The 20,840-nt window shown below is 38.0% G+C and overlaps 1 protein-coding gene across 2 annotated transcripts; it reads right to left on the bottom strand.

Annotated features, from left to right (window-relative positions):
* Nucleotides 1-11,969: 11,969 nt before the first annotated feature.
* Nucleotides 11,970-17,570, bottom strand: SCG2 (secretogranin II). 2 transcript variants are annotated; one of them, XM_069574666.1, is made up of 2 exons: nucleotides 17,184-17,570; nucleotides 11,970-14,241 (listed from the first exon to the last, which is right to left on the bottom strand). In XM_069574666.1, the coding sequence occupies exons 1-2, from the start codon at nucleotides 17,233-17,235 to the stop codon at nucleotides 12,386-12,388; spliced, it is 1,908 nt and encodes a 635-aa protein (XP_069430767.1). In that variant the 5' UTR covers nucleotides 17,236-17,570; the 3' UTR covers nucleotides 11,970-12,385. The 2 variants fall into 2 exon arrangements, with proteins under 2 accessions (XP_069430767.1, XP_069430768.1); XM_069574667.1 differs by having other exon boundaries at nucleotides 17,396-17,478.
* Between the last annotated feature and the right edge of the window lie 3,270 nt (nucleotides 17,571-20,840).

Here is a 20,840-nt window from a genome sequence, read left to right on the forward strand (position 1 = left end):
CTATTTCCAGTTTTTTAAGGAATCTCCACACTGTTCTCCACAGTGGTTTTACTAGTCTGCATTCCCACCAACAGTAAGAGGGCTCCCTTTTCTCCACACCCTCTCCAGCATTTATTGCTTGTAGACTTTTAGACAGTAGCCATTCTATGGTACCTCATTGTGGTTTTGATTTGCATTTCTCTAATAATGAGTGATATTGAGAATCTTTTCATATGTTTGTTAGCCAACTGTATGTCTTCTTTGGAGAAATGTCTGTTTAGTTCTTTGGCCCAATTTTTGATTGGGTCCTTTATTTTTCTGGAATTGAGCTGCAGGTGTTGCTTGTATGTTTTTGAGATTAATTCTTTGTCAGTTGCTTCGTTTGCTATTATTTCCTCCCATTCTGAAGGCTGTCTTTTCACCTTGCTTATAGTTTATTTTGTTGTGCAAAAGCTTTTAATTTTAATTAGGTCCCATTTGTTTATTTTTGCTTTTATTCCCAATATTCTGGGTGGTGGGTCATAGAGGATCCTGCTGTGATTTATGTCACAGAGTGTTTTGCCTATGTTCTCCTCTAGGAGGTTTATAGTTTCTGGTCTTATGTTTAGATCTTTAATCCATTTTGAGTTTATTTTTGTGTATGGTGTTAGAAAGTGTTCTAGTTTCATTCTTTTACAAGTGGTTGACCAGTTTTCCCAGCACCACTTGTTAAAGAGATCATCTTTTCTCCATTGTATATTCTTGCCTCCTTTGTCAAAGATAAGGTGTCCATAGGTGCATGGATTTATTTCTGGGCTTTCTATTTGGTTCCATTGATCTATATTTCTGTCTTTGTGCCAGTACCATACTGTCTTGATGACTGTGGCTTTGTAATACAGCCTGAAGTCAGGCAGAATGATTCCTCCAGTTCCATTTTTCTTTCTCAAGATTGCTTTGGCTATTCAAGGTTTTTTGTATTTCCATGCAAATTGTGAAATTATTTATTCTAGTTCTCTGAAAAATACTGTTGCTAGCTTGATAGGGATTGCACTGAATCTATTCAATAGGGATTGCTTTGGGTAGTATACTCATATTCACTATATTCATTCTTCTAATCCATGAACACAGTATATGTCTCCATCTACTTGTGTCCTCTTTGATTTCTTTCTCCAGTGTCTTATATTTTTCTATATATAGATCTTTTGTTTCTTTAGATAGATATATTACTAATTATTTTATTCTTTTTGTTGCAATGGGGAATGGAATTGTTTCCTTAATTTCTCTTTTTGTTTTCTCATTGTTAGCATATAGGAATACAAGGGATTTCTGTGTGTTGATTTTATATCTTGCAACTTTACTATATGCATTGATTTAGTTCAGTTCAGTTCAGTTGCTCAGTTATGTCCGACTCTTTGTGACCCCATGAATCGCAGCATGCCAGGCCTCCCTGTCCATTACCAACTCCCAGAGTTTACTCAAACTCATGTCCATCGAGTCAGTGATGCCATCCAGCCATCTCATCATCTGTCATCCCCTTCTCCTCCTGCCCCTAATCCCTCCCAGCATCAGAATCTTTTCCAATGAGTCAACTCTTCGCATGAGGTGGCCAAAGTCCTGGAGTTTCAGCTTTAGCATCATTCCTTCCAAAGAACACCCAGGACTGATCTCCTTTAGAATGGACTGGTTGGATCTCCTTGCAGTCCAAGGGACTCACTCTCAAGAGTCTTCTCCAACACTACAGTTCAAAAGCATCAATTCTTCAGCACTCAGCTTTCTTCACAGTCCAACATTCATATCCATACATGACCACTGGAAAAACCATAGCCTTGACTAAACAGACCTTTGTTGGCAAAGAATGTCTCCCCTTCGGAATATGCTATCTAGGTTGGTCATAACTTTCCTTCCAAGGAGTAAGCGTCTTTTAATTTCATGGCTGCAGTCACCATCTGCAGTGATTTGGGGCCCCCAAAATAAAGTCTGACACTGTTTCTACTGTTTCCCCATCTAATTTCCATGAATATATGGGACCAGATGCCATGATTTTAGTTTCCTGAAAGTTGAACTTTAAGCCAACTTTTTCACTCTCTTCTTTCACTTTTACCAAGAGGTTTTTTAGTTCCTCTTCACTTTCTGCCATAAGGATGGTGTCATCTGCATATCTGAGGTTATTGATATTTCTCCTGGCAATCTTGATTCCAGCTTGTACTTCTTCCAGCCCAGCGTTTCTCATGATGTACTCTGCATAGAAGTTAAATAAGCAGAGTGACAATATACAGCCTTGACGTACTTATTTTCCTATTTGGAATCAGTCTGTTGTTCCATGCCCAGTTCTAAGTGTTACTTCCTGACCTGCATATAGGTTTCTCAATAGGCAGGTCAGGTGGTCTGGTATTCCCATCTCTTTCAGAATTTTCCACAGTTTTTTGTGATCCACACAGTCAAAGGCTTTGGCATAGTCAATAAAGCAGAAATAGATGTTTTTCTGGAACTTTCTTGCTTTTTCCATGATCCAGCGGATGTTGGCTGGAACCAGTCTCTGGGGCCAGAGATTTAATCTCTGATCCCTCTGCCTTTTCTAAAACCAGCTTGAACATCAGGCAGTTCATGGTTCACGTATTGCTGAAGCCTGGCTTGGAGAATTTTGAGCATTATTTTACCAGCATGTGGGATGAGTGCAATTGTGCGGTAGTTTGAGCATTCTTTGGCATTGCCTTTCTTTGGGATTGGAATGAAAGCTGACCTTTTCCAGTCCTGTGGCTACTGCTGAGTTTTCCAAATTAGCTGGCATATTGAGGGCAGCACTTTCACAGCATCATCTTTCAGGATTTGAAATAGCTCAACTGGAATTCCATCACCTCCACTAGTTTATTCGTAGTGATGCTTTCTAAGGCCCACTTGACTTCACATTCCAAGATGTCTGGCTCTAGGTGAGTGATCACACCATCTTGACTATCTTGGTTGTGAAGATCTTTTGTGTACAGTTCTTCTGTGTATTCTTGCCACCTCTTCTTAATACATTCTGTTTCTATTCAGTCCATACCATTTCTGTCCTTTTTTGAGCCCATCTTTGCATGAAATGTTCCCTTGGTATCTCTAATTTTCTTGAAGAGATCTCCAGTCTTTCCCATTCTGTTGTTTCCTCTATTTATTTGCACTGATCACTGAGAACGGCTTTTTTATCTCTCCTTGCTATTCTTTGGAACTCTGCATTCAATTGCTATATCTTTCCTTTTCTCCTTTGCTTTTTGCCTCTCTTCTTTTCACAGCTTTTTGTAAGGCCTCCCTAGACAGCCATTTTGCTTTTTTCATTTTTTTTTTCCATGATGGTCTTGATCCCTGTCTCCTGTACAATGTCATGAACCTCTGTCCATAGTTCATCAGGTACTCTATCTATCATATCTAGTCCCTTAAATCTATTTCTCACTTCCACCGTATAATCATAAGGGATTTGATTTAGGTCATACCTGAATGATCTAGTGGTTTTCCCTACTTTCTTCAATTTGAGCCTGAATTTGGCAATAAGGAGTTCATGATCTGAGCCACAGTTGGCTCCCAGTCTTGTTTTTGCTGACTGTATAGAGCTTCTCCATCTTTGGCTGCAAAGAATATAATCAATCTGATTTCAGTGTTGACAATCTGGTGATGTTCATGTGTACAGTCTTCTCTTGTGTTGTTGGAAGAGAGTGTTTGCTATGACCAGTGCGTTATCTTGGCAAAACTCTGTTAGCCTTTGCCCTGCTTCATTCCATATTCCAAGGCCAAATTTACCTGTAGTACCAGGTGTTTCTTGACTTCCTACTTTTGCATTCCAGTCTCCTATAATGAAAAGGACATCTTTTTTGGGTGTTAGTTCTAAAAGGTCTTATAGGTCTTCATAGAACCATTCAACTTCAGCTTCTTCAGCGTTACTGGTTAGGGCATAGGCTTGGATTACCGTGATATTGAATGGTTAGCTCTAGTAATTTATAGAGACCAAAAGAAGGCAGGAGTAGCAATATTCATATCAGATAAAATAGACTTTAAAACAAAGGCTGTGAAAAGAGACAAAGAAGGACAATACATAATGATCAAAGGATCAATTCAAGAAGATATAACAATTATAAATATATATGAACCCAACATAGGACTACTGCAGTATGTAAGACAAATGCTAACAAGTATGAAAGGCAAAATTAACAATAACACAATAATAGTGAGAGACTTTAATACCCCTCACACCTATGGATAGATCTACTAAACAGAAAATTAACAAGAAAACAGAAACTTTAAATGATACAATAGACCAGCTAGACCTAATTGATATCTATAGGACATTTCACCCCAAAACAATGAATTTCACCTTTTTCTCACGTGCACATGGAACCTTCTCTAGGATAGATCACATCCTGGGCCATAAATCTAGCCTTGGTAAATTCAAAAAAATTGAAATCATTCCAAGCATCTTTTCTGACCACAATGCATTAAGATGAGATCTCAATTACAGGAGAAAAAATATTAAAAATTCCAACATATGGAGGCTGAACAACATGCTGCTGAATAACCAACAAATCACAGAAGAAATCAAAAAAGAAATCAAAATATGCATAGAAATGAATGAAAATGAAAATACAACAACCAAAACCTGTGGGACACTGTAAAAGCAGTGCTAAGGGGAAAGTTCATAGCAATACAGGCATACCTCAAGAAACAAGGAAAAGTCAAATAAATAATCTAACTCTACACCTAAAGCAACTAGAAAAGCAAGAATTGGAGAACCCCAGGGTTAGTAGAAGGAAAGAAATCTTAAAAATCAAGGCAGAAATAAACGCAAAAGAAACAAAAGAGACCATAGCAAAAATCAACAGAGCCAAAAGCTGGTTCTTTGAAAGGATAAATAAAATTGACAAACCATTAGCCAGACTCATCAAGAAACAAAGGGAGAAAAATCAAATCAACAAAATTAGAAATGAAAATGGAGAGATCACAACAGACAACACAAAAATACAAAAGATCATAAGACTACTATCAACAACTATGTGCTAATAAAATGGACAACGTGGAAGAAATGGACAAATTCTTAGAAAAGTACAACTTTCCAAAACTGAGCCAGGAAGAAACAGAAAATCTTAACAGACCCATTACAAGCACAGAAATTGAAACTATAATCAAAAATCTTCCGGCAAACAAAAGCCCAGGACCAGACGGCTTCACAGCTGAATTCTACCAAAAATTTAGAGAAGAGCTAATACCTATCTTATCAAACTCTTCCAGAAAATTGCAGAGGAAGGAAAACTTCCAAACTCATTCACCATCACCCGAATACCAAAACCTGACAAAGATGCCACAAAAAAAGAAAACTACAGGCCAATATCACTGATGAACATAGATGCAAAAATCCTTAACAAAATTCTAGCAAGCAGAATCCAACAACACAATAAAAAGATCATACATCATGACTAAGTGGGCTTTATCCTAGGGATGCAAGGATTCTTCAATATCCACAAATCAATCAATGTAATACACCACACTAACAAATTGAAAAATAAAAACCATATGATTATCTCAATAGAACAGTTATTCAAAACAACAGGAAATCAGACACTGTACCATGGATGCAGGAGGGCAGGTAAAAGTAGAGATAAGTGTTCTTAGACATAGCGGGTTTGTAGCCATCTACATGGACATCAAGTCTATGTATTCATAGACTTCGGTTTTCTCAGTAAAACAGGAAGCAAGATCATCACCTAAGAGGATAGTTGGTGAATGCAGGATTGGATATTTGTAGATGGAGGAGAAAATATGATATTATCATCTAAGAAGAGAGAGATCTAATGGTTCAGGGGATATTAGGATTCCAGAACAGCATTAATGGGCCACTTGAGGTCTGTGAGTATGAATTTAAAGTGAAATTTATGAGTGTGGTTATGTGTCCTCTCCTGTTACATTCAGTTGTAGGAGAGAAGGTAAGAGTGGGTGGAAAACTGGACTTGACTAAAATTCTTATTTGGCAAAAGAGATTACAAAGAAGGGAGAGATAGAGAGGGGTCAAAAATGTTTTCAAAGGAATGATTATAATGATGAGCCATGAAATTTAAACTTGACAACAAGGGTGGTGAAGAGTAAAGGGGATAAGAGAGAGTGAAAAGATGGTAGGATCCACGGCTTCCGTTTTTGGTGGGTATGAGGGATTATTGGAATTAACTACTAGAGGCAGTATAGCAGGAATATAGAAGGCGACTGCTAGTGTGAAATATTTGGAATTCAGATTTGGGATAGGTTGCATTTATTAGTAAGGTTGTAACTATTAGTAAGGTTGCAGTTATTTTCAAGTGCATAACTATGCAAGTGAATAGCTGATGGAGAATGGAACCTGAAAAATATTGGAAAGGTCATCATTATGAATATTGAAATCAACAAGTATTAACACAGCAACAGTGTGAGAAAAAAGTGACAATGATAAGGGTCTGTGTTTAGTGGGTGAGTAAGTGACCTGGGGCAATAGATGTCTGTAACATGGAGGGGTAAAGGCTGAGTAAGTAATGACATGAGACATGAAGCTGGATGCTTTTATGGAAGAGAGAAGATGAACTGTGAGCAGCAAAGAGGAGCAAGAAAGAGAGTCTCAGGGGAACCAGGAACCTCAGAGGAGAGGCAGGATTCCTTAGGAAAAGGTTAAAAAGAACACTTACAAAAGAGTTTGAGGATGCAGGGGATTTTGTTGACAACCAGCCTGAGTATCAAAGAACAGATGAAAAAAGATACAAGATATAGGAAGGAGTAGGAATTGAGTCCAAAGAAGTGACATCCAAAGTTTAGGGGGTATTTTAAGTTGAACAGTTCTATGAAGAGTTACAAGAACTTTTAGAACTAACACCCAAAAAAAGATGTCCTTTTCATTACAGGGGAATGGAATGCAAAAGTAGGAAGTCAAGAAACATCTGGTACTACAGACAAATTTGGCCTTGGAGTACAGAATGAAGCAGGGCAAAGGCTAATAGAGTTTTGCCAAGATAATGCACTAGTCATAGCAAACATTCTCTTCCAACAACACAAGAGAAGACTCTACACATGGACATCACCAGATGGTCAACACCAAAATCAGATTGATTATATTCTGTGCAGCCAAAGATGGAGAAGCTCTATACAGTCAGTTAAAAACAAGACCAGGAGCTGACTGTGGCTCAGGTCATGAACTTCTTATTGCCAAATTCAGACTTAAATTGAAGAAACTGGGGAAAACCACTAGACCATTCAGGTACGACCTAAATCAGATCCCTTATGATTATACAGTGGAAGTGAGAAATAGATTTAAGGGACTAGATTTGATAGAGTACCTGATGATGTATGGATGGAGGTTCATGACATTGTACAGGAGACAGGGATCAAGACCATCCCTAAGAAAAAGAAATGCAAAAAAAGCAAAATGGCTGTCTGAGGAGGCCTTACAAATAGCTGTGAAAAGAAGAGCAGCAAAAAGCAAAGGACAAAAAGAAAGATGTACGCATTTGAATGCAGAGTTCCAAAGAATAGTAAGGAGAGATAAGAAAACCTTCCTCAGTGATCAATGCAAAGAAATAGAGGAAAACAACAGAATGGGAAAGACTAGACATCTCTTCAAGAAAATTAGAGATACCAAGGGAAAATTTCATGCAAAGATGGGCTCAAAATAAGACAGAAATAGTATGGACCGAACATAAGCAGAGGATAATAAGAAGAGGTGGCAAGAATACACAGAAGAACTGTACAAAAAAGATCTTCATGACCAAGATAGTCGCGACAGTGTGATCACTCATCTAGAGCCAGACATCTTGGAATGTGAAGTCAAGTGGGCCTTAGAAAGCATCACTATGAACAAAGCTAGTGGAGGTGATGGAATTCCAGTTGAGCTATTTCAAATCCTGGAAGATGATGCTGTGAAAGTGCTGCACTCAATATGCCAGCAAATTTGGAAAACTCAGCAGTAGCCACAGGACTGGAAAAGGTCAGTTTTCATTCCAATCCCAAAGAAAGGCAATGCCAAAGAATGCTCAAACTACCGCACAATTGCACTCATCTCACATGCTAGTAAAGTAATGCTCAAAATTCTCCAAGCCAGGCTTCAGCAATACATGAACCATGAGCTTCCAGATGTTCAAGGTAGTTTTAAAAAGAGCAGAGGAACCAGAGATCAAATTGCACCCTCCGCTGGATCATCAAAAAAGCCAGAGAGTTTCAGAAAAACATCTATTTCTGCTTTATTGACTATGCCAAAGCCTTTGACTGTGTGGATCACAAAAAACTGTGGAAAATTCTGAAACACATGGGAATACTAGACCACCTGACCTGCCTCTTGAGAAACCTGTATGCAGGTCAGGAAGCAACAGTTAGAACTGGACATGGAACAACACACTGGTTCCAAATAGGAAAAGGAGTACGTCAAGGCTGTATATTGTCACCCTGCTTTTTTAACTTATATGCAGAGTACATCATGAGAAATGCTGGGCTGGATGAAGTACAAGCTGGAATCAAGATTGCTGGGAGAAATATCAATAACCTCAGATATGCAGATGACACCACCCTTATGGCAGAAAGTGAAGCAGAACTAAAAAACCTCTTGATGAAAGTGAAGGAGGAGAGTGAAAAGGTTAGCTTAAAGCTCAACATTCAGAAAACTAAGATCATGGCATCCGGTCCCATCACTCCATGGGAAATAGATGGGGAAACAGTGGAAACAGTGTCAGACTTTATTTTGGGGGACTCCAAAATCACTGCAGATGGCAGTTGCAGCCATGAAATTAAAAGATGCTTACTCCTTGGAAGGAAAGTTATGACCAACCTAGACAGCATATTAAAAAAGCAGAGACATTACTTTGTCAAACAAGGTCCACCTAGTCAAGGCTATGGTGTTTCCAGTAGTCATGTATGGATGTGAGGGTTGGACTATAAAGAAAGCTGAGTGCAGAAGAATTGGTTCTTTTGAACTGTGGTGTTGGAGAAGACTCTCGAGAGTCCCTTGGACTGCAAGGAGATCCAACCAGTCCATTCTAAAGAAGATCAGTCCTTGGTGTTCATTGGAAGGACTGATGCTGAAGCTGAAACTCCAATACTTTGGCCACCTGATGCAAAGAGCTGACTCATTTGAAAAGACCCTGATGCTGGGAAATCTGAAGGCGGGAGGAGAAGGGGACGACAGAGGATGAGGTGGTTGGATGGCATCTCGACTCAATGGACATGAACTGGGCAAACTCCAGGAGTTGGTGATGGACAGGGAGGCCTGGCATGCTTCGATTCATGGGGTCGCAAAGAGTCAGACACGACTGCGCGACTGAACTGAACTGAACTGTACTGAAATAAGGGGTGACTTGGAAATCTTGTATGAAGGGCATCATCAGCTTTGTCTTGAGTGTATGCATCCATGCTCAGTAACTTCAGTCGTATGTGACTCTTTGCGACCCTATGAACTGTAGCCCGCCAGGCTCCTGTGTCCAAAGGATTCTCCATGCAAGGATACTGAGGTGGTTTGTCACGCCCTCCTCCAGGGCAGCTTTGTCTTAACTGTCCTCAAAATGGGTAGGTTCGAGAGGCTGAGTGTTGAGGGGAGGGAAGGCTTGGTAGATGGTGGTCTTGACAAAAGTATACAGATTTCTGGGCCATCTGACTCCTGATGGAGGCATGGACTCCTACAAAGGGGTACAGTCATAGTGCGCTCTTCCAGCAGTGGCCTGCAGAGGGCACTGGTGAGGAGGGCTCAAGCTACTTCCTGACTTCTGCTGAAAGAGGCTTCAGGGCAGGAAAAAGGGCAGTGTCGCCCTAATCTCAATTAGTTTGTCATCCACCTCCTTGAATTATACTTAGAGCTTAATTTCTTATGCTAGTAAGCAGTGTACTGAAACACTTATGAAAAAATATCTTTGGATCAGAAATAAATACATCTGATGACTCAATAGCTGGGGAAGATGGTGATGCAAAAGGGCAAAGATGCTTGCTGACTGGTGTCTGAGAGAAGTCACGCAGAGTATATATATCCCAAATTAAAATATCTCCCCAACTGCCAATCATGGTACCAGAAATGTCACCGTTAGAGAATCAGGGAATCTCAAGCGTAACTGAGGCTGAGAAAAAGCAACATGGTCCCACAGAGTGAATGCAGGATTTAGCATCCCACTGATCTGTGTGTAACCCCAGCCCAGGGCCTCATCAGCTGTGTAATGTCAGTTAACTTGCTCTAATTTTCTAACCTCCCCATAGAATATTCACACATGACAGGGAGGGCAAGTTTCTGTTAGGTGGAGACAGGTGTCAAGGTTGCGTTTCTGCTCCGGGCAACCATGGAAAGATTGTTGATTTAGGACATGAGGAGTGGCTGGCTGCATGAAACAGAAAACTGAAGAGAATGTTTAATGGGCAGAGGACATATGTGGGCATCTGCAAAGCATGGTGTATGAATATGCTCTTAGACTTTAAGCCCCACAAATATCCTGGATCTCTGCATAATCTCCAATTCATAGTATTTCCCTGTGAGGTATTTGAATAAAAAGCACTTATTAGAAAGAGACACTGTAGAGACAATTCACCTCTAAGCTCTCTTCCACTTACAGATTCTAGAATTCATTGAGAGTGTATAATAATTGAACAGAAAAGAGTCTGGGCAAAGTTATAAAACAGGAAAACGAAAGTTCAGTGTTTTTCCAAAGGTATGCAGGACCCTCTTAGTGTGTTTTGGCAATTCAAGGATTTCCTCTCCACCCTCCCTTCCTCGTAGCTCAGACGGTAAAGAATCTGTCTGCAATGTAAGAGACCAGGATTTGATCACTGGGTCGGAAAGATCCCCTGGAGAAGGAAATGGCACCCCACTCCAGTATTCTTGCCTGGAGAATCCCATGGACAGAGGAGCCTGGCGGGCTACAGTCCATGGGGTTGCGAAAAGTAGGACATGACATAGTGACTAAACCAGCACTCCCTCCCTCACACACACACACACATACACGCAGATGCCTTCTCATGGAAACGACCCACACTGAGATACGTAGGCCTCTTACCACCCCACCACCAGTGCCCCAATGGTCAGCTGAAAGGCCACTCCCAGAGAGGCAGTGCGGTGGAGTTAGGTTAGGAACACAGGCTTTGGCAACTCGTGACACTGGGTGATTTGGGGGCAACTATTTAACCTTTCTGAGTTTCGCTTTTTCTGGTGTAAAAGGAGATGATAAGAGGCCCTTGACAGTGACACAGCACAGGCTGAATGGGGTAAAGTGTTTAGCGTTGTGCCCAATGCACAATAAATACTCAATAAATAGCAACTACGATTTGTTTTCTTGTTTTTTTATGAGCACTGTTGTTCTGTTGCTCTATATATTTTCTTGCTGCTGCTGTTGTTGATTCCCTGTTGATATGTCAGGATGCTGATAGCATCAACCCCTGAAGTAATGCACATTAGAACAATTCTGTACAGCCTCGCCCACTCAGGATTTTCTCCAGACACAGAGAGAAGGCAGTTGATGTATTCTCCACTGTGCCTGTACCATTCACTTATCTAACCATCAGTCTGGGGGTCCTTTGACACCTCTCACACCATACAAAAGAGTAGCAGTTTTGTCTTCTGGGGAGCAGGGTAACCTGAAAATAGGTAGATTGCTTCCGAGTCTGGTTGTTTCCAATTGCCCTATGCCCATCTCTTCTTTTTCAGTGCCTAAACTTCTTTTTAAGTTTTTTCAAAACTTAAATGTTTTTATTTACAAAAGTCAAAGGTAAAAGGTATAAATAGAAATTATTCCATAATCACGAAAAAACTAAAGGCAAGCTCTAGGTAGTGAGCTGCTGGAGGATATTGCATTCTACAAATGTATAATGTAATCGTGTATTTCCATTCATTATTTCTTACCTGGATTGATTGTAGAAGGAAATAATTTTCTCCTTTAGCTCCATACTGCTTGATCCACAGCCATTGCCTCTGGATTTCCAGAATGAATAACCCACAGTTGTCCAGAAATAACGTTTATTAAGCAACAATAAAACACACAATAGAAAAGGCCTTATAAGTAAAACTATATATTTATAATGCTTTATTTTTTTTTGCTCCAGTACTCCACAAAACACTACAGACAGTAACAAAATAATTCAGTAAATATTAAAAACTTTCAAGAGACTTATAGGACACTCTTTATCATATGTGAGCATCAACAATGCCACAGCTATTAGATACACTATTAAACACTATCATAGATATCTTTCTTGAATTAGGCTTATGATTAATATTTTTATTCAGAAGTCATAACATTTACACATACCCATACACAAGAGAACAGTTCAGAGTAAGTGAAGCAGATACTCCAGTGAAATGGAATCATCTGCTTGTACAGCATTTAAAGGTATTACAGTGTTAACAAGAGAGAAGTCAGCACACTAAAGAGAAATATTGGGGTTCGCTTGGGATGGGAGGGGTGAAAATAGGGCAATCAATGAAAGCTGCTTACATATTTTCCATTGCTCTCTTAGCAATGTGCTCCCTTCCCTTTTCTGCCTTTTCTTGGTTGAGGTATTCCAGCACTTTCACTAACAGATCTTCATCTAAGTACGGTCTGTTGGAAGTATCATCACTCTTTAGGGTCCCTACAGGGAGCCTTTTGCTTACCGAGGCCAGTCTGTCAGTCTCCTGAGAGCTGTGTTGACTCAAATGCTCTTTGAGGGCCTGCTCGATTTGGTTCTCACTCTGTCGATCATCTTCAGTTGAGCCTTGACTGGGAACTCGCTTCACTGGGTTGGCATTCATGATCTCAGGGTATTTAACCAGCATCCTGGCCAAGTACTCTCCTAATTCTTGATCCTTGTCATTCAGGTTCTCATATGCCATCTGTCTGTTTTCAACATCTGGCATCCAGACAGCTTTGGGGAGCTGGTTAGCTTTAGATCTTCCAGGACCATAGGGCAGTCTTGACAGAACTTTCTCTCGGTTATACTGATTGGGAAAATACGGAGGCTTTGGATTTGCAGCACTCTCCATCCCTAAAAGATTTAGAATGTCCTCCACACTGAGCCCTTCTGGTGGGGCCTCTGCCACAGCATGACCAGGTGCTTTGGGGTAGCCATTCTTGGAGAGCATCTTATTTTGGAACAGATCTGGATGGTCTAAGTCAACCTCTGAGATGTCTTCAGGTTCAACAGGAATCTCAAGCTCCTGCTCTGGTTCCACTGGCTTCTCTCCAGTTTTGAGCATGTCAATCAAGTCTTCAGGGGGTATCTGTAAATTCCTTGAGATTTCAATCAGCTGATAAATAGATTGAGGATCAAGTGGTTTCTCAAAGAGCCTGGTTGCTCTTTCCCCAGTTTGCCCATTCTGGGACCTCCCACTTCCTGCAGCAGTCACTAACCTTTTCAGATAGGCAATTACTTTGGAGACATCATCTGAGAGTTGGTCTTTACTCTCTTTCCGGAGATCTTCATCTTGGAGGCCCAGCTGCCCGGAACGCTTCATTTCTTCATTGATTTGCTCAGTTTTGTCTGCATTCTCTTTGCTGTCTCTTACCTCTTCCTGAGTTTGACTCTCTATTTTTTCCTCTACTGGGTTCCAATCTTCTCCCCCAACCACGTCTTCATAGGCAATGTTATTAGCCTTGTAGATATCATCTTCATCGTCTGTGTAAAGTTTTTGCTCCTCGTCAGCCCTCTCATGCTTCTGGTTGTTTGGTCCCGTCAGTTTCCCCAGCTCTTGGAAGACAGACTCCAATGTAGCAAGATTTTGAGGAGTGTATTGCTCCTCCACCATTTCATTTGTGCGTTTGAAGGGGTTGTCCCTGGAATTCTCTTCATACATAGGAGGGAATCTCATATGCTTGAGCTTTCTCTCTGCCCACTGTTGAGTCTCATAATCATCAGGCATGTCCATTGGAAAGCTCTTCTCTGAATTCAAAGTATAAGGCCTGTTTTCCTTTTGGGCAGACTGGGGCTCATTTTCAGCCTGTCTCAAAGCTTCAGCTATTATCTTCATCCATTCGTCTTCACTCAGGGAATCCCTCGAACTTTCTGGCAAGTCACCGTTTTCTTTTTGCTGAAGGGGAACAGAAACACCTTGGTAGGGGTTGTAGTCTGGGCTGCTTTCTTCTTTGTGAGCTTGTTGTCGGAGCTTTTCTATGTACTCCAAAGCCCTGATCATTTCAGGACTGGGAAACCTTTGGACATTTTCCAATCTGAGATCTGGTTCCTTCTGAAGCAGCTGGTTTCTCTGAAATGAAGCAGCTTCAGCTTCAGAGAGGAGGAAAATTAAAGGGATGAGAGACAGGACTGCTCCAAGCCAGTGAGTCTTAGCTTCTGCCATGTTTGAAAGATTTCCTTAAAGCATAGAAAACATGAGTTAACACAAATGAAACTATTTGACTCTATAGCAAAAAAAGTAATTAATCATTGAAGGGGAAAAAGAACATAGATTACTCCACATTAATTTAGGATGACTCTTTTTGAAAACTATAAATGTTTCATACACAATCTTCACAAGCTAACCACAGGGATCTTTAGCAAAATTGTTGCCCATTTTGCATCAAATTTATATGGCATTCTTTTGGTTAAAATAATAGCAAAAACACTGATGTGAGGTTTCTCAAGTATGATTTTTTAATTTATAAGACATGTTTTGTTTTAGGATGCATTATTTCTGTTAAATAAAGATTTTCCAAGATGAGTTTTAGTTATTTGTACAGCATTTACACTGAAAGCACTGGCAGAAGAATTAGATGGCTCAATTTAAGACATGCATGTACACACAGACTTATATCCTTATCAAAAACCATGTGGTTTAATTACTGACTTGTCCATCTAATTTGGTGTAGAAACATAACAAAAGTGACATTACTATATAAGATGAAGTGATATTCCATGTTAATGTTAATCATACTGAATTCTCTTGTGGATGAGTCTCATTCATATATATTTTCAGAAATAACTTGTCCTTTAGTCTGATACCAAATCATATTATTAATTTTGGAAGGTCTGTACCTTAATGACCTCCAGAATATAAGTCTTCTCAAGTCCAAGCTAGTTGGCAAACTTAACAAAGTTGTTTTTTTTTTTTAATATCCCCAAAGCAGTATTTATTTACTCAATGAATTCCAAAATATTGAATTTAGAAGTCTGGTATTTTATAATCACTCATCTTGATTGATGTAATAGCACACATGGTACTATCAGGATACACAAGCACAATAGTAAGAATTGCAAAAAAAAAAAAAAAATCCGCGATATCCAATGATATTTATTTCAGTGTAAATGTACCAATGTACCAAAATATAAACTGTTTTAAAACATCTGTGCCCCATATTTCTTCTAATAATTTTGCTGTGACTGTCTTGTAAAATGCAATCATGATTATATTTTCCTCAGCCCTCAAGAGATATAGTAAATAATAACAGATGCTACAAAGAGAACATAAGTTTTCTGAACCAGTCTATTTCCGAACTTGTAAGTGTTCAAATTCAGCTTGACTCTGTGTCTATTTGGGTGTGGACCTATGAAATCTCAAATGACTCATTCTGTTAGAAAATTTTAAAATAATCAGTATGTAATTCCCAGTTTAGAAAAATGCATACAGTGTATTGAATTCTTCCATTTAAAATTTTTCATTCACTCTTTTTCTTCAAGGCCTTATAGTCTCTTGTATGAATTAGCAAGAGGATTAGTTTTTACATGTTTTACATTTAGCATTGCTAACATTGAAATCTATTTTAATATGTGCAATTTTGTTACAAATAAAGTAAAGGAATTTTACAAGTTTGCTCATGATATCTTAACTCAATTATGGTTTTGTAATATATAAGTTAAGTTATTGGATATCATTACTGTTAGCTTAGACATCAATTGTAGAAAATATCATTGTTCACTAGATCATATTGGTATTTAAGTAATATTTTCAGTTTTTAGAATCTAAAAATGTTGTACTTACAGAAATTTCTTTAGTACAGACTTATTTATTAAAATGATTATTTAAATTAATTATTTAAATATACATTTATTTACATTAATTTGGCTACTTAATTTACTGAAGGGAAAATATTTAAAGGCATGTCAGAGGAAGCTTCTAAAATACTTACTATGAATCAATGTTTACTAGAGCAAATTGTATATATAACTTATTAGCTTAAATAAAAGTACATAATGCATTCTTGTTTATATTATTTCAGGATTAGTTTAAATTTTAAAATCAACTTTCCACATTGGCATTTGGACTAGCAATTTTAAGAATCTTAGTATGTATTTTCTTTGAAACCATTACCCTGAAGTATCCTTAACCTAGTTATATGCTAGGTTATGTGATGATCTTTAAAATCATTATTTTGTAGGTGAACTTGGCTGTGGTGTTGGGGCAGAATATTCAGTGCAGTTATTTAAACCACAGGCGTAACAAGAGCTACCGTTTGGTCATTTACTCAGATTCAGTTTGGGTGACATTGTTATTGCCTTTGACTAAGACTCAAGGGATTTTTTTAGATAAGCTGATAGCAGCTCATCTAAATATTGAAGGTGGTTTGAACAGTTCTGATGTTCTATGTAGAGTTTGAACCAAAAAACCTCATAAGATAAAATGTCTTTTCTATTGAAATTATAGTAGAGCATTGACAAATGCAACTGGATGTATCAAATTTGAGCAATTCAATTAGTTAGGATACAGGAAAAAGAAACACTTGTCCCATTCAAAATATTTAGCAAGATGTTGTACAACCTCTTTCAACCAAAGCATAATAATAAATAATTTATATGGTTATAAATGTTTCCTCATACATTTCAGTTATTTCTTTGTAATCCATGGTCATATCCAACCTAAAACCCAAGATAATATTTCCCCCTGAAAAAATCGAAGAAGCTCATTCTAGTCTTACTCTGCTAGGACCAAAATTAGTAAACAATAATGTAAACCCTTTCAGAGTATACCAATTTAGAAAATAATTTTATACAGTTAGTTAAATTTGAGCTCTTGCAAAGTAAATGTCAAAGAAAAAACAAGCAAGCAAACAAACCTAGCTCCAAAATTGGTTGTTTCTATCACCGGAACCTGTTTAACAGCCTTTGAATCATCGGACACCTACTGTTAAGTATATTAAGTATATAAATTGTATCCCTGCCCTTGTATCTGGTCCTTAGGGGAAGAAACAATAAACTAAGGAAAGAAACCAAATGTCAGGCTTGGTTAACTTTACATTAATAATGTGTATTGACACAAATATCCTTAACTTTTTCATGTTCTTATATATGATTATCTAAATAACACAATGGTTAATAAATACCTGACAGCAAGCAGTGTAAATCACACACGCAATCATGCATATATATGTACATATATACAGTGTCCTTAGGTTGCCAGATGAGCAGCAGGTTGCCGTTCCGTTATTCTATAGATATAAGCTTGCCAAATGGTCCTTTTCTTCTTAGCTAGGAATTAAGGAGAGAATACGCAATTTAGAACTTTCCAGTAAGTAGAAGGGAAAAGCAGTGTTACCTCTTATTTATATGGCAGAGGAAGTCCACAGCATGTTCCTCCTGGTCCGCGGCTTGAGCTGCTCGGACAGTTTCAGCACCCGGACAGCTCCTCGGCTTATAGAGAGCCGCTGCGCCTGACTCCGCACTGCCACACTGACGTCACCCGCTCAGCCACAAACCGGAGCACAGGCGAGCTTTTTCAAAGAACCCGAGAGAAAATAATCACTTTATAGATTTTGAAAAAAAAAAAAAAAAGTTGCATGCTTACGCCACCTGTCTTTCTGTGGCAAAAACTGCAGTTCCCTTTCTTTTAACAAAATCTTTGAGGCTCGAAATAAAATGTTCTGCACAATTTCCCTTAGAAAAATCCATCAGATAGACGTGGCTAATTGCAATATAACCTCATCTGTGTCCAAACAGCTTGTGATAAGGGTTTCCTGTTGCTATTGTTGTTATTGTCATCATTGTTAAAAGAAAGTTTTACAGATAAGGACTTTTTTTTTTCCTTCAGTGTCCACAAAGAAATTACATTAACATTCCTCAGTATGCTTCAAGAGGAACAGAATACAGGTTATGAATATGAAGTCGTATTTCATATCATCACCACAAGTAGCATTGTTTTTAAAATCATGTTTATTTGAATAAAAAAGTGTCCTCTTTTTTTATGTGAGTCGACCTCAAGGCTCTAATGAATTAGGGTTTTAGTCTATGGTCTCAATATAATTTTGAAGTATGTATTTCTAAGGACTCGGGTCTAATAGTTGATAATTCTATATGAATCTGTTGGCATCTTTTACAACATCTGATCTCAAAAAGGGAAGCTCGGAAGTTGAGAATACTTTCAATAAGAAAAAGAAAAAAAAATTTGCTGTTTGAGAAAAGTGTTACACATATGCAACTGTAATTGTTTGTAACTGAAAGGAAGTTATACTATAAATATTTTCTTCCTCCAGTTGAATCAGGTGAATTGAATACATTCCATAAATGTGACCAATTCAAGGAATAATATAGTATTAATACTTAACTTCCAACCTCTCAGACTTGTAGTCATAATCATTGCTGTGCTTTACCAGGTAACCTGATTATATAGTTTATAATTCATATGTCTAAATTTTTAACTTCATTTATTACAGATATTGTTTTTCTAAAAACCATATATTTTGAAATAAACAATGCAAAAGAATCTTGCTATATAAAAGATCCCTTTTGTCTCTGTTAAGTGAATAATTAGCCACTGATTTACTTACTCAGTATGTTGTAATGCCTACTAAGTGCTAGATACAAAGATGAATAGTATCTACATGTATATACGCATATATATCTGTTAGGTTGGCCAAAAATTTCATTTGGTCTTTCTATAAGATGTTATGAAACAAGCTGAACAACCAAGCTTTTTGGGCAACCCAATATATGTATTGGTCTAATGGGGATAAGAGACAAACAGATTATTTTTATTCTAGGATAAGAGACAACAGGTTATTTTTATTTGATATAAATTGGAAAGCACTAAGAAAGATGTCAGCCAGCAGACACAATAGGGAACATTGTTCAGTCTAGAAATCTTGAATGGGAAGGGTTCCGGGAAAAGAAGCCTGAGCTGAGGTTTCCATTATCAAGTTTTATTTAATGATTTCTAACTATTCTAGGTACACCACAATACTCTTAAACTCCTTGAGGAAACAGAAACAGTTTAAAACCTTAGGAAAAAAATAATCTTGGGGAAAGTAACCCTTGATTTTCTCTCTTTGATCTCCTAGTTAAGATATTTGATTCCTGATGACTGGTCATTTGTGGATTGACATGGAACTTATAGGCTTAAACTGGAGTCCTATGGACAATTTATCTAATCTATTTATGCCTCATAATGGGTTTTTAGCACCATTAAGTTTAAGTGCTAAGTTGATGAGACCTGAGTTAACAAATCTCATTTCTCAAGTGCATCTCAAAAAAATAAGTTCATTTGCAGATATCTTTGTCAGCTTTGCACACATAACATTTTCTTAAATCCTGACAAAGATAAACCACTCTGAGTTTCACCTAATTTACTTCCCAGTACTTCTGTGTGGCCAGTTGAACTAACCAATATCAACACAGCATCAGAAAATTCCACAAGATTACTCTTAAAGGGTTGACTTGATTCAATAGAGGTCTCAACAACCCTCAAGGAAGTCAGTCTTGATCAGTTAGTGTATATATATGAAACTAAACTTTTTGGCAAGGATCAGAAGCTATCATTCTTCTAAGATCCCATAGTCAAACTCTTTGCTGAGAATGTCTTTAATTATTAAAAATCCATATAAAACCTCATTCAAAAACTCAAAGTAGAAGTGAGATGTCAGGAGGCAACCAGAGGGACGGACTGGCTTTATCAGCTAAAGGTAGAGCATTGGGAGAGCAAAGAGCCATTTGTGAGTAACTGAATTCCTTTCTACTATATAAAACTGTGATACACACCTACCATTTACTGAGTTCCATTATGTTCCAGGCACTGTGCTTGGAGTTTTGGGAATCTAATTTAATCCTCTTGTCAACTATAATAGGTAGCTATATTTGTCTCCACTTTACAGTTGAAGAAACTGAAGCTCAGAAATAACTCAGTTGGACCTGTTTCCTCTCTCATAATTGGTAAAGGTAAGATTTGAACTTAGCTCTTTCCATAGGTATAGCCACAATCAAGACCATGATTTGGGCACTCTAGCTAGGTGATAGGAATACAGAAATGACTATGGCTTGGATCTAATAACGTAAGATCCAAGTCTAGAATACAATCACTTCGACAAAATTCTCAGGGGTTATTCTTATTGTTTTTCCTAGTCACTGCTCAGGTGGTACAGCCCCAGACTCCTATTTGGGGCAGCAAACATGGAAAACAAGAGTCAACATTAGATCACCTCCTTGACACTATGGGGGCATATTATAATGTCTTCCAAATAAGAGAGTAGTTACTGAATTTGGAAAATTCTATTCAGTGGCCTGTGTTTTATGGATTTTTCAATGAGTTATACTTAATATATCTCTAAAAGTCATTAATTTTTTGCCAGTAGTTATTTTTTCTAAAGGAAACTATATTTTCTAATAGAAATCTATTTGGAAAAAAAAAACGTTAAAATGCAATATACATAGAGAAAGCAAACTTCTTGTTGAATCTTTTAGAGCATGTATAATATAGTAAAGATAACCTATAAATCTTTTTATCACTAAGCTTGAGATAAGATCATTTTGAACATTCCTCACAAGATTTTAATTTTCTGTTAGCTCTAAATTGCCAATTATCATTGCCTCCAAGAAGCAAAGCTCTATATCTTGGACATTTTCAAAATAATTATGTACTGTGTATGATAATGGTTTTTACTAAATTAGTTTGCATCCTCACCGTGGTGCTGTTAAGATCAAGCTAATCATTCACAACTTAAATTTAAGTAATTAGAAGGGACTCGTTCCTTTTTAAGATCAGATTTTCTTAA

The sequence above is a fragment of the Ovis canadensis genome, chromosome 2 (assembly GCF_042477335.2).
Source record: "Ovis canadensis isolate MfBH-ARS-UI-01 breed Bighorn chromosome 2, ARS-UI_OviCan_v2, whole genome shotgun sequence".
Taxonomy (NCBI): Eukaryota; Metazoa; Chordata; class Mammalia; order Artiodactyla; family Bovidae; genus Ovis; species Ovis canadensis.

Excerpts from the sequence above, each read along its gene's own strand:
- SCG2 (XM_069574666.1), bottom strand. The coding sequence starts at position 17,235 with ATGTACATATATATGCATGATTGCGTGTGTGATTTACACTGCTTGCTG. Across the intron at positions 14,242-17,183 it reads TTTACACTGCTTGCTGTCAG|GAAATCTTTCAAACATGGCA; the intron begins GTATTTATTAAC and ends CTATGCTTTAAG.